This window comes from Leptonychotes weddellii, chromosome 13, assembly GCF_054177405.1.
Source record: "Leptonychotes weddellii isolate Sample4059 chromosome 13, ASM5417740v2, whole genome shotgun sequence".
NCBI classification, from domain to species: Eukaryota; Metazoa; Chordata; class Mammalia; order Carnivora; family Phocidae; genus Leptonychotes; species Leptonychotes weddellii.
The window spans coordinates 43,416,075-43,428,120 of record NC_138381.1 but is presented as its reverse complement, the minus strand read 5'-3'; the positions used below and the strand labels follow the sequence as shown (position 1 = coordinate 43,428,120).

At 45.0% G+C, this 12,046-nt stretch overlaps 1 protein-coding gene across 1 annotated transcript in view; it reads left to right on the top strand.

Moving 5' to 3' along the window:
• LAMA3 (laminin subunit alpha 3) overlaps nucleotides 1-12,046 on the top strand; it is a 250,592-nt gene that overhangs the window by 17,004 nt on the left and 221,542 nt on the right. Inside the window, exon 2 of the mRNA XM_081802541.1 lies at nucleotides 11,191-11,343. Within this exon, the coding sequence (XP_081658667.1) occupies nucleotides 11,191-11,343 (153 nt within the window). The remainder of the gene's footprint in view (nucleotides 1-11,190; nucleotides 11,344-12,046) is intronic.

Genomic DNA, 12,046 nt, shown 5'->3' with positions numbered 1-12,046 from the left:
GCCCCCAGAGAAAAGCCGCCAGTCACTCCCGTCTCCCCGGTCTCCGGCTGCACTCCGTGCTCGCCCGGCCTGTGACCGCGCGTTTCTATCTCTGGCACCCGACCCTGTGTGGAGTCTCCAAACCCAGCAGATCCCTGCAGTGCGCTCCCGCGCCGCTCCTCCCTGGGGGAGGAAGGGGAATCTCCCCGGATCTGCCACTTGTTGGGTCCCTGCTAGAGGAGCAGTGGCCCGACTGTGCCACGGATCACGGTTTATGGCAACCCCGAGCTGAGAGCCTGCGCCTGGGCTCCGTCTCTGCAGCCTGCTTCCCTGCTCCGATACCTGGGAGCTCTGCCGCACTCAGGCACCCCCGGTCTTTCTGTGACCCCGAGGGTCCTGAGACCACACTGTCCCACGAGGGTTCCACCCCCCACTTAGCCACCGGAGTGACGTCCCTCAGCGGAGCAGACTTCTAAAAGTTCCGATTTTGTGCTCCACGGCTCTATCACTTGCCAGAATCGGCTGACGGAGGCCCCTCCCCCGCCGTCTATGCTTCTTGGGTTCTTTCAAGAAGGAACCAGTTGGTCCTGGAATCCCCAAAAATAGATTGTATGGTGTCAGAATTAAGAGCATGGGCTTTGGAATTAATAGAGCTTGCTTTGAAAGCATCTCTTCCTCAGGATGTGATCCTGAATGAGTTATGTTACCTCTGTGAGCCTTGGTGTCATCTTCTGTAAAATGGGGATATAATACCATTTAGTTCACAAGGTTATTCTGAGGATTACATGAAGTAAACCATATGCACCTGGGACACAGTTAGTGTTTAATAAATGGTAACTCTAATTAAAAGTGGTTGGGGAAGTAGAAATATCAAGGCCTTGATAAAGAGGCCAAATGTGGATTAGGAGAGGGAGACATAGTTCTGGTGAAACCTCTTTTGAATGGAAGGAAATCAGCAAGAAGCCTGTTGTGGCCAGTAGAATGACCATCATTTTCTTTCTTTGCTCTCTGATTTGGCCACAATGGGAAGATAAGCAAGGAAGGTTGGTACCTGAGGAATCTCTGAAATGGGAGAGGCACCATCTAAAGATGGGAGAGCTGAGTTGAGCATGAGTGGTGCTTCCTGGCCAGAGCAGATAAGTGGTTAGAGGTTAGGAGCTGGGAATGGGCTCTGGGCGCCCTGATGGGTGGAACAAGTAGATTTCCATTAGAGGAGAAAAAGGTGGTCTAGATTTAGTTACACTGTGCTTTTTTTTTTTTTAAGATTTTATTTATTATTTGAGAGAGAGAGCAAGAGTGAGAGGCAGAGGGAGAAGCAGACTCCCCGCTGAGCAGGGAGCCTGACACTGGGCTCGATCCCAGGACCCCGAGATCAGGACCTGAGCCGAAAGGCAGAAGCCCAACCGACTGAGCCACCCAGGCGCCCCTACACTGTACTTTCTAATGTGTTCAGTGACAAGAGTGTAAGTCCGCAATTTCCTGTTGTTCTTGAACATCAGGAGTTTAGCTTCTGACATAAAAGTTAAAATCACACACACACACACCTTTTCCCTCTGGGGAGAGAGGGCCATAGTTTGGGATTACTGCTCCTCCTTATCACTAATTAACTCGTTTATCACTTTCTAGTATATTTCCTGAAGTGAGTAACAAAATAGTTTATGCCATTTTTATTTCTTAACTAAGTGAACAAATATTAAGTGCCTACCATGAGCCAGAACCTTGTGTTCTAGGTGGTGAGCAAGTCCCTGCACTCAAGGCACTTGCAATGCAATAAGGATGATAGACAGCAAAACCAGCAAATAAGTGCTTCCTGCTCAGAAGAAGAGAAAGCAAAGACGGTAGAAAGAGATGGCAGAGTGCAGCACGGCTTTTGTTGGAGAGGACAGGGAAGGCCTCTTGGAAAAGGGACTTAAGTCTGGGAAAAGCATATTCTTGGGAGAGGGAAGAGCAAGTGCAAAGACCCTCAGGCAGGACGTGCTTGGCGTCAATGAGGAACAGCAAGAGCATCAGTGTGGGTCAAGGGGAGTGAGTGAGGGGAAAGTGGAGGGCTGTTTGTCTCCTGCTGGGAGTGATCCAGTAGAGGGCTATGTAGAGATGCAGGAGAGTGTGTGTGTTTAGGGGGTGAAATTGCAGACGTAAAGCCCTTGAGCAGGCAGGAGGGGCAGATTCAGCGTGTGGGGAGGAGGGGGGCAGGCAGGGGAACATTGGAGAACAGACAGCTTCTCCACAGCCATGGGAGACAAGGCAGGTGTGTGGGCACACATGCAGGGAGGTTTGTGGATTAGGAAGATGAGCGAATTCAGCGAATTCATCCGGAGAAGGGAAGAGGAAGGAGGAGGTTTGAGGAGCATCGAGAATGTGTAAAATAATTCCTAGGAGAGTAAAAGAGGGAATACAGTGAAACACTGCCAATATAGAAAAAACACAATTCTCAGTTGTCTGGGGGTAGAGAGAAGCATCTTCCTTTACCTGGTCAGACCTGACTCACAGGCAGGCGTGAGCCAGCGGGACACGTTTCTCTAGCCAAGGCCAAATCTCTGAGGTGCCCACAGATTCGTGGCTTCTTGCTGCTGCAGGACAGCTACTGCCCCTCCCCCCGGACTCCTCCTTCCCGCCCCCACCTCCCACCCCCCAGCATCCCTCCCGGGTTTCCTGTCTTGGCTACACCACTTAGGCAAGCTGCTCAACCTCTTTGAGCCTCTGTCTCCTTATCTGTAAAAGGGCCAAATGATTTAACTCATCTTAATAGATTTATCATGAAAGTCCAGTCACCATGTGCCAAGTGCAAGGTGCTCTGTCTGGCGGGTGGATGTTTCCTTTTGTCATCACCACCATCAATGTAGCTTCTTCTGTGACTGCGGCTGCAAGATGGGTCTCTAGCAGCACACTCCGCCTGTGCCTGTCACTGCTGCCTCTGTGGTCCCCGACTGCAGGGGCCGGAAGAATCAGCTGAGGGGCTTGCTAAAAATTCCGATTCTTCCCCCCACCAGAGACACAGCCTTGATATAGGGATTCAGGACCTGAAATCTGCATTTTAAACAAACAACCCGGGGGTCAAATGTTCTCCACATCAGGGCTCCATTTATGGATGATGATCTCATTGAATTTTCACAGCCACTACATACAATTGGAGGATTAGCCCATTTTAACAAAGGGAAAAAGGACCTAAAGGGAATCTAAATAAGTCAACCAATATATAAAGGTTATCTATCTATCTATCTATGTATCTATCTATCCATCCAAGTAGGATTTAAACCCCAAGATTTTACTCCAAAATGTATCTCTTTGATATGAGTTAAAAGCAAAAAACTCCCCAGAATTTGGCTTGGGACACAATTTTCTAGTAATAAATGTAAATTTTGCAGACATTTTCTAATTTGCCTTAAAAAAAAATACCTGGAATCAAGCTTGAGTCCTATGGATCTCTCCAGTCCTTGCGTCCAGGAGCCCCGCACGCTAAAGATGCGTGCTCTGCCCACCGTGGGGTGAAATCTGTTGGGGGCCCCGTAGAGCTGGGCCCTCTCCTGGGCTGTGTAATGGCCCTTCACCCATCTGTCAGATGTACAGGTCTGCAGGAAACGGGCAGAACTGCCTGTCTTAATCATTGGTGACCATGCTGATGTGCTTGTGGGCCTCTCAGAAGGGACGATGTTCTGAACAAGGTCTGGGAAGGAGCAATCTTAAGTCTGGAATGGGTGCACTCCAGAATGTTCTCCACATCAGGGCTCCAGCTGGCTTGGGTTGGGGCACTTGAGACAGTGCCTTTAAGGCACATGGCCTCAGGAACCTTGGCGAGTGATGGCTGGGAGGAAGGTTCAGGGTGGCATGAATGTGCTAATACATCATGGGGCTGTTGGCAGCCGAGTGTGGTTCGAGGCTGCCGTTGCTGGGTTTTCTGAGCCTGCCATGAGGGCGTGCATCCACGCGTCCATCAGACAGGGTGCTTTCCCGAGCTGGGTCTCTTTCCCAGGTCATGGGCAGGTGTGTGGAAAGTTACGTAAGTGCTGTTTCAGTGTGGCCTCACCTTCCATCCAAGTGTAGGACGGAGCTCTTTGATGGAGCTTGCAGCTGGATCAGGATGGAAGGCGTTCTGGCTGGGAGAAACATCACCAGACCACACACGGGTCCTGGTTCCGGCCCGTCCTGGCTGTGAGGTTTGAGGTGAGGCACTTCACCTCTCTGAGCCTTCCCTTCTTCGCCTTTAAGTTTTGAATACCTTGATATAAGCCTGAGAGTGTCGTGAAGATTAAGCAAAGTAAAGCATGGCATGCCTCTCCTGGGTTTAAATATCCCCGGGCTAGCTTGATTCCAGCACCTTTTGGTATTATGTGGTGTTTGAGCTACTTCTCTTCTCTCTTGCTACATTTCTTTAGGGCCAGGGGCCAACTCTTAGTGTTTGTTTGCTTGTTTTTATCTCCGAATCCAAATTAGTGCTCTACACATTGTAAGCAATTCTAAGAAGTTGAATAAATGAATGAGGGTTCACACAATAAAATTATATTAGGGAGCACTGCTGTAATCAACCTCTAGTTTCTTAGAACAATACAGTTTTATACTGTGGATTGAGATGGGAAGCATTATATATGAGAGATTTTCAGTTAAGGAGAATCATCAACAATGTTAGGAACTAGGAGAGACTTTTTTCCATCCTTCTGAAAAAGCATAGGTTCTTTCGTGGGTCTCTGAAACATTGGCTTATCTTCCAGGGCCTTCCAACCTTAGATCTAAACTCTGTCTTGTTATTTATTTGAACAGTTCTGTCCCCTTTCCTTCTAGCCCCTTCTGTTATATTTGCTATCTCTCATATGGCTAGGCTAATAATAGTCTTGACACAATTCAGAGCATGCGTCCCTTGTCCTTATTTCCAAGATAAGTCCCTTGTCCTTGTCTTTTAGTATTCTCATCTCTGTCTGGAATACAGAGTAGGTGACCAGCACAGGTTTGTCGCACGGATGGGTGAATAATCGAACACAAGCGTGAAAGAATCCTCTGTTCTCTCTGTCCTCCTCTTCTCTGACTTCTCTCAGTTTTGGTCCTGTTTTATTTATTTATGGCTATTTTTAAAATACTGGACCTCAGATGCAGAGTTGGATTATGGATTATTCACAACCCTCAGTTTATGACATGCTTTTATCATTGGTCCTTGCATCGTCTGCTTTAATGTATGTGTGGATGGATGGATTTTAAATAATATAACAAGCCCCCATGTACTTGCCACCAAAACCAGATTAGGACCTTGATAATAACTTATGTCTAACCATATGGTTTCCTCACTTCCCATCCCTCTGTTTCTCACAGTCTGGAGTAGCCATCATCCTGAATCCTTTATTAATCTTTCCTTTGCTTTCCTTTTTTTTTTTTAAAGATTTTTATTTATTTATTTGACAGAGAGAGGCACAGCGAGAGAGGGAACACAAGCAGGGGGAGTGGGAGAGGGAGAAGCAGGCTTCCCGCTGAGCAGGGAGCCCGATGTGGGGCTCGAACCCAGGACCCTGGGATCATGACCTGAGCTGAAGGCAGACGCTCAACGACTGAGCCACCCAGGCGCCCCCCTTTGCTTTCCTTTTTATATAGTTTTATTATATCTGTCTATCTTCCTAAAAAGTGTTTCTCATTTTGATTGCTCTTAACTTTATATCATGCTCCCCCCATTTGTTATATTGCTAAGATTCATCCATATTCTTTCATGTTGTAAAATATATTCATTTATTCATTTTGGTCATTTATTCATCCATTGCGGGAATATACTGCCATGATTCATTCACATTGATGGGGCTGGGTCATTAGGTTATTCCCAGGATTTTGCTCTTGTGAACAGTGCGTCTATGAATATTCTTGAACATGATGTCATCAAGTTGTGTAAGAGTTTATGGGTTATGAGCTTGAAGGTAGAATTACTGGGTCATAGGAAATGTGAATTTTCAAAGTTATAAGATAATGCCAAAATAGCTTCCAAAGTCTCTACACCAATTCATACTCCTACCACATCCTTTCCAGTGCTAGTTATCCTCAAATTTTGAACTTGGGCCTTTTGAATGGATATAAAAGAGTATTACACTGTGGTCTACCCTGATCACTAATGATGGTGAGAGTGAACATTTCTTTGAATGTTTATGGATGTATGTGTTTCCTCTTCTGTAAAATGCCCATTCCTACTTTCACCCTTTTTTCTGTTGATCTGTTTATACTTTCCTTATTGATCTGCAGAAGTTTGGTATGTATTTCTGACGAGAATTCTTTGTTGATCTTATGTTCTTTGTTTAGGTATTGATTCTTATGTAACAACACCCCAAAACTTGGGCTGATTGGGCTCAGCTGGGTGGTTCTTCTGCCCCATGTGGTGTCAGCTGGAATAACTCAGTTGTACTCAGTAGGTGCCTATGTAGGACTGGGGATCCAAGAAGGCTTCACTAATGTGTCTGGTGTCTCGGTGCTCTTCCATGCATCCACACCATTTGGTTAGCATGGGCTTTCTCATAGCATAGTGATTTGGGGGTAGCTGGACTTTTTACCTGGAGGCTGGCTTGCAAGAAGCAGACTCTGCCAGTCCTTTTAAAGCCTCTGCTCAAAAACTCCAGAATGATACTTCTGCAAATAATAAAGCCAGTCTGGATTCAAGAGGAGAGAATAACCTCCAGGGAGAATAGCCTCCACTTCTTGATAAGTGAGGTGGTGGACACACACATGGAGAAGGAATTGATGGCAGCCATCATGAGACACTGTCTGCCACTTGTATGCTGTGAATATCTTCCAGTTTGTAACTTTTCTTTCTACTTCTTTAAGGTGAACCAATATTCTTTTTTTTAAATTTTTATTATTTTAAAATTTTATATTATTTTATTTTATATCAGAGAGAGAGAATGTGTGAGAGAGTGGGTGGGGGAGGGGCAGAGGGAGAGAGAGAATCTTAAGCAGGCTCCAAGCCCAGCATGGAGCCCAATGTGGGGCTCGATCTCACAACCCTGAGATCATGAGCTGAGCCAAAATCAGGAGTCGAACACTTAACCAACTGAGCCACCCACGTGCCCCTAAGGTGAACCAACATTCTTAATTTTGATCTATCTCTTCTTTTGTAACCAATGCTTTCTTGTTTAAGAAATCTTTCCTTGCTCCACATTCTAAAAGATATTCCCTGATATTTTGCACTAATTGGTTTTAAAGTTTATTTCTGACATTAAGTCCTTAATTCATCTGAAGCTGATTTTTGTCTGTGGCTTGAGTAGGAATTTGATTTTTTGTTTTCTATTGGATATGGATTAGCTTTTCCCACTGACCTGATGTACCACCTCTGTTATATACTAAGGTTTCCAAAATGCGTGGGTCTGTTTGGGGCTCTTTTCTGTCCTGTAGGGCTGTTTCTCTCATCTTGCTCTGTTTTAATTATGACAGCTTCATAATAGGCCCTGATACCTTGAAGGGCAAGTTTCATCCTTCCTGGTCTTCCTGTTCAGCAATATCCTGGCTTTTCTTGGTTCTTTACTAGTCCATATAACTTTTAGAATTATCGTGCTCCAAGAGAATCTCTATTGAGATTTTTATTGGACTTTTTTTTTTTTAAAGATTTTATTTATTTATTTATTTATTTGAGAGAGAGAAACAGCATGAGAGGGGAGAGGGTCAGAGGGAGAAGCAGGCTCCCCGCTGAGCGGGGAGCCCGATGTGGGACTTGATCCCAGGACTCCGGGACCATGACCTGAGCCGAAGGCAGTCGCTTAACCAACTGAGCCACCCAGGCGCCCGAGATTTTTATTGGACTTGTATTGACTTTATAGATCAACTTTGGGGGAGAATTGATAAGTTTTTTATATTTCCTACCCAAGAAAACAGTCATTTCATTTGTTTAGATTTTAGAAATTCTTTTAATTAATTTTGTTTCTTAAATTCCCTATATGAGTGAAATCATATGGTATTTGTCTTTCTCTGTCTGACATATTTCACTTAGCATAATACCCTGTAGGTCCGTCCATGTTGTTGCAAATGACAAGATCTTGTTCTTCTTTGTGGCTGAGAAACATTCCATTGTATATACATACCACATCTTCTTTATCCATTCATCTATTGATGGACATTTGAGTGGCTTCCATATCTTGGCTATTGTAAATAATGCTGTAATAAGCTCAGGGGTGCATATATCTTTTCACATTAGTGGGGTTTTTTTCTTTGGATAGATACCCAGTAGTGGAATTACTGAATCATATGATAATCCTATTTTTAATTTCTTGAGGAACCTCCATACTGTTTTCCAAAGTGGCTACACCAATTTGCATACCCACCAACGGTGCATGAGGGTCCCTTTTTCTCCACATCCTCGCCAACACTTGGATTTCTAGTCTTTTTGAGTCTAACCATTCTGACAGGGTGCTGGTGGTGACATTTCTCTTCACCCCCTCCCCTCCCAGTCTAGATAGCCAGGCACTTTTGGGAACCAGTGGGAACCCTCTCCACTTATCTTGCTAACACCATGTGCCCCACCCTTGTGTTCCCCTGCAGATGTGTCCCATCCACACCACCCCATTTGGCGTGTGTCCCTCCAAAGCCACTTCTGCCCTGACATACCCTGCAAACAACCTGAGCAGGGACCAGCACCACTCCAAAGTGACTCCTGCCCTGGGGAGGGGGGAAGATAACCACACACACCAATGCATCTGCAGTCCCAGCAGCCGCTCCTTATAACTAGCAGCAGAGAGAGAGCACCCTGGTCATCAGTGTGACTACGGCCTCACAGACAGACGGGGGCAGGCAGCTGGTGTGACTGCGTGCGCTGCCCACCAACAAAAACCTCTCAGGGGACATCACAGGAAGCATGTCCTGCAGTTCGGTGTGATGGCAATCCCGGCAGATGGACTGACAGCAGACATCTGGTCTGACGGCTGACACTGCCCACCTAGGAGCCTGCAGCATCCCCAGATAGGCCTCCTACCAGCACAGGGACCAAGCCCTGCCCGGCATGCCCCCAACAGGCAAAGCGGGCCATTGCAGCTGACTGGACTGAAGACAGACGCGGTTCAGCCGCAACAGGAGGCTGCATGTAGCCCCCCGTAGGAGACATCCCTGCAGCACCTGGTTCTGGTGAACGGGGTATTGCACTATAGGGCACCACGGGACCTCTTCTTCTTAGACCAACGGCAGGGAAGAATGTATGTTACTGACTATCCACAATGTCTAATAAACTGGAGTAGATAGTAGCTGCTAGATGGGGAGGAGAGTTACAAGGTGGTGGTTGACATACTATTTCTGGGGCCCCAGGCTTGGGTCTTGGTTCTTACTATTTACAGTTGGGTGATTCTTGGGAAAATTACTTATTCACTGTGTTTCCTCAGCTGTAAAATAGAGGTGATGGCCTTAGGGTGCAAATGTGAAGTACATGGTGCCCGGTGCATAATCTGTGCTCTGTAAATCCTCACTTTATTTGTTAATGTAATTATTTGAAAATTGAGAATCACTGAAACAACACAAAAAGCAACATTTCTATTCCTTATATCTTCATTATGGAGATGGAGATAAATGTAGATCATAAGCAGCCACATCCTTGGAAGAGATTTGCTTCTAACTACATGTAAATCTTCTAACCTTGGAGGAGCAATAATATAATTCCCTTATCAAATAATTAAATTGGTAAAATTCCCTCTGGGAAAGAATGGGAAAAATAAAGATCATTGAAAGGAAAAAAATCCACAAATGTTTAGATGTCTTAGTTATTGCACTTTATTATGGTAAAATTTTTATAGAAAGAACCCCCCCCTTTTTTTTTAAAGAATTGCTGATGGGATCATTCTTTTATTGGGCTTCTAGGTGGTGTGAGGCAATGTGCTGGCTGAAGTGTGATGACAAGCAGGACACAAGCATGGTCTCTGATCTCAGGAACTCAGGGGGCTGCTTAGCCCAATGTGCGGCTTCTGAGTTACATAAGTCTCTTTACAGAAGGTCAAGAGATAAAGTTGTACATAATATGTCTCCACGTACGAGAGACTCCTCAGTTACACACTCGACGAAAACATTTGGTTTTCACATTTGGTTACACACCAGGATCAAATTTATCTTTGAACACTTAGTTAACTTTCAAGAGGCTTGCCAGGGACAGATCTACCATCGTGTCACAGAACACTCCTGGGAAGACTGTGGCTATAAGTTTGCTTCTTTAAATGCCCTCCTAGATGGTGCTGATGCTCTGAGGTAATTTAACTGGGGAGCAAAGCAGTTCAGTGTGTGAAGCCCACGGCTGGTTAAGCATGATCTTTTGACCCAGTTAAAATGTAATCAATATATAGGTAAGGCTTTTGAGGCAGTAATGGCTGTAAAATTCTGCATCACAAACAAAACAAAACAATAAAGAATTTGCCTACCAAGAAGAATAATTCAGTAAGAAGATGAGATGATATCAGTAGCATCAGAATTTAGTAAAGATGATGATACCAAATAGATATCACTCCAGGTGAAAATGGATTCTCATTTATCTATGGGGTTAACTCTCAACTTCTCACTTTGGTATCCTCAGCCAAGACATGATCTCCCCACTTACCTTTCAAGCCTGGTTTTCGATTACTTACGCTGTTGTTAAACTGGACCAACTGGCCTCCGTGCCTTTGCTCATGCCCGTGCCTCCCCTGGAACCCCTTCCCTGTTTGCTGGTCACTGATAGTTACCAGAGCCCTGTCCATCCTCACCGGCGACTTAATCCCACCTCTTGCACCCTGTTTCCTGAGCCCGGGGCATACCTATCACCTGAGACCTGGGCCTCTATACTCTTGCCGTATCCCGCTTTCCTTACTGTTATTTGTCTCCTTATCGCCTCCACTGGGACCGCGGATGGGGATTCTCTTTGTATCCTAGTGCCTGACCCGGAAATTGCAGAGGAAAACGTAAAGAGTAAAAAGGATTTGCTGAAGGAAAACATCTTTGCATCTCAGGTACAACAGGTTCTTCTTAAAATGTCATATAGGACGAGGAAAACATAGCTGTTACACATGGAAGATAAATATGATATGTGTCCTAGAAACATTATAAACAGAGGTATAAACAGGTGATACGGTTTAAGATTAAGTGAAAAAGAAAAAGCCTTACTACTGTCTTCAGAATACATTATGATCAATGTCAACAGCTGACATCTCTAAGCTGTGTAAAGTGGTCTCTTGTTTCAGTTAGCTCTTTACTAAATTGATAGGAAAAATTACTTGAAAATAAAAAAAGAGCTTTTTTTTTTTCCTTCTCCAGGGCCAGTTCTGTGACTATTGCAATTCTGAGGACCCCAGGAAAGCACATCCAGTCACCAACGCAGTTGATGGATCCGAGCGATGGTGGCAAAGTCCTCCTCTCTCCTCGGGCACACAGTACAACAAAGTCAATGTCACCTTGGATCTAGGGCAGGTGAGTGATGCTTCCAACCGGAAAGGGGGAAGGTAGTTTGGATCATTGTTTCTGTGGTTATTTCTGAAATAATAATAATTATATTAAAAACCAAACATCAGTTTTAATTCTCTAATCGTGAAGCCTGTTACATTAATATTTGCATTCCTCCAGCTCAGCCTGTCATGATGCAGACACCCATACCTGTTTGTCAAGAGTTAAAAATAGTCAAAAATAGTTTACTGGCAAAGATATTATTATTATTATTTAGATTTTATTTATTTGACAGAGAGAGAGACAGCCAGAGAGGGAACACAAGCAGGGGGAGTGGGAGAGGGAGAAGCAGGCTTCCCGCCAAGCAGGGAGCCCGATGAGGGGCTCGATCCCAGGACCCTGGGATCATGACCGGAGCCGAAGGCAGACGCTTAACGACTGAACCACCCAGGCACCCCTATTATTATTATTTTTTATTATGATAAAGTACACACGACATGAAATGTACCATCTTGGAACTAGAGGGTATTATGCTAAGCGAAATAAGTCAATTAGGGAAAGACAAGTATCATATGATCTCACTGATATGAGGAATTTGAGAAACAAGACAGAGGACCATAGGGGAAGGGAGGAAAAAATGAAACAAGATGAAACCAGAGAGGGAGACAAACCATAAGAGACTCTTAATCTCAGGAAACAAACTGAGGGTTGCTGGAGTGGTGGGGGGTGG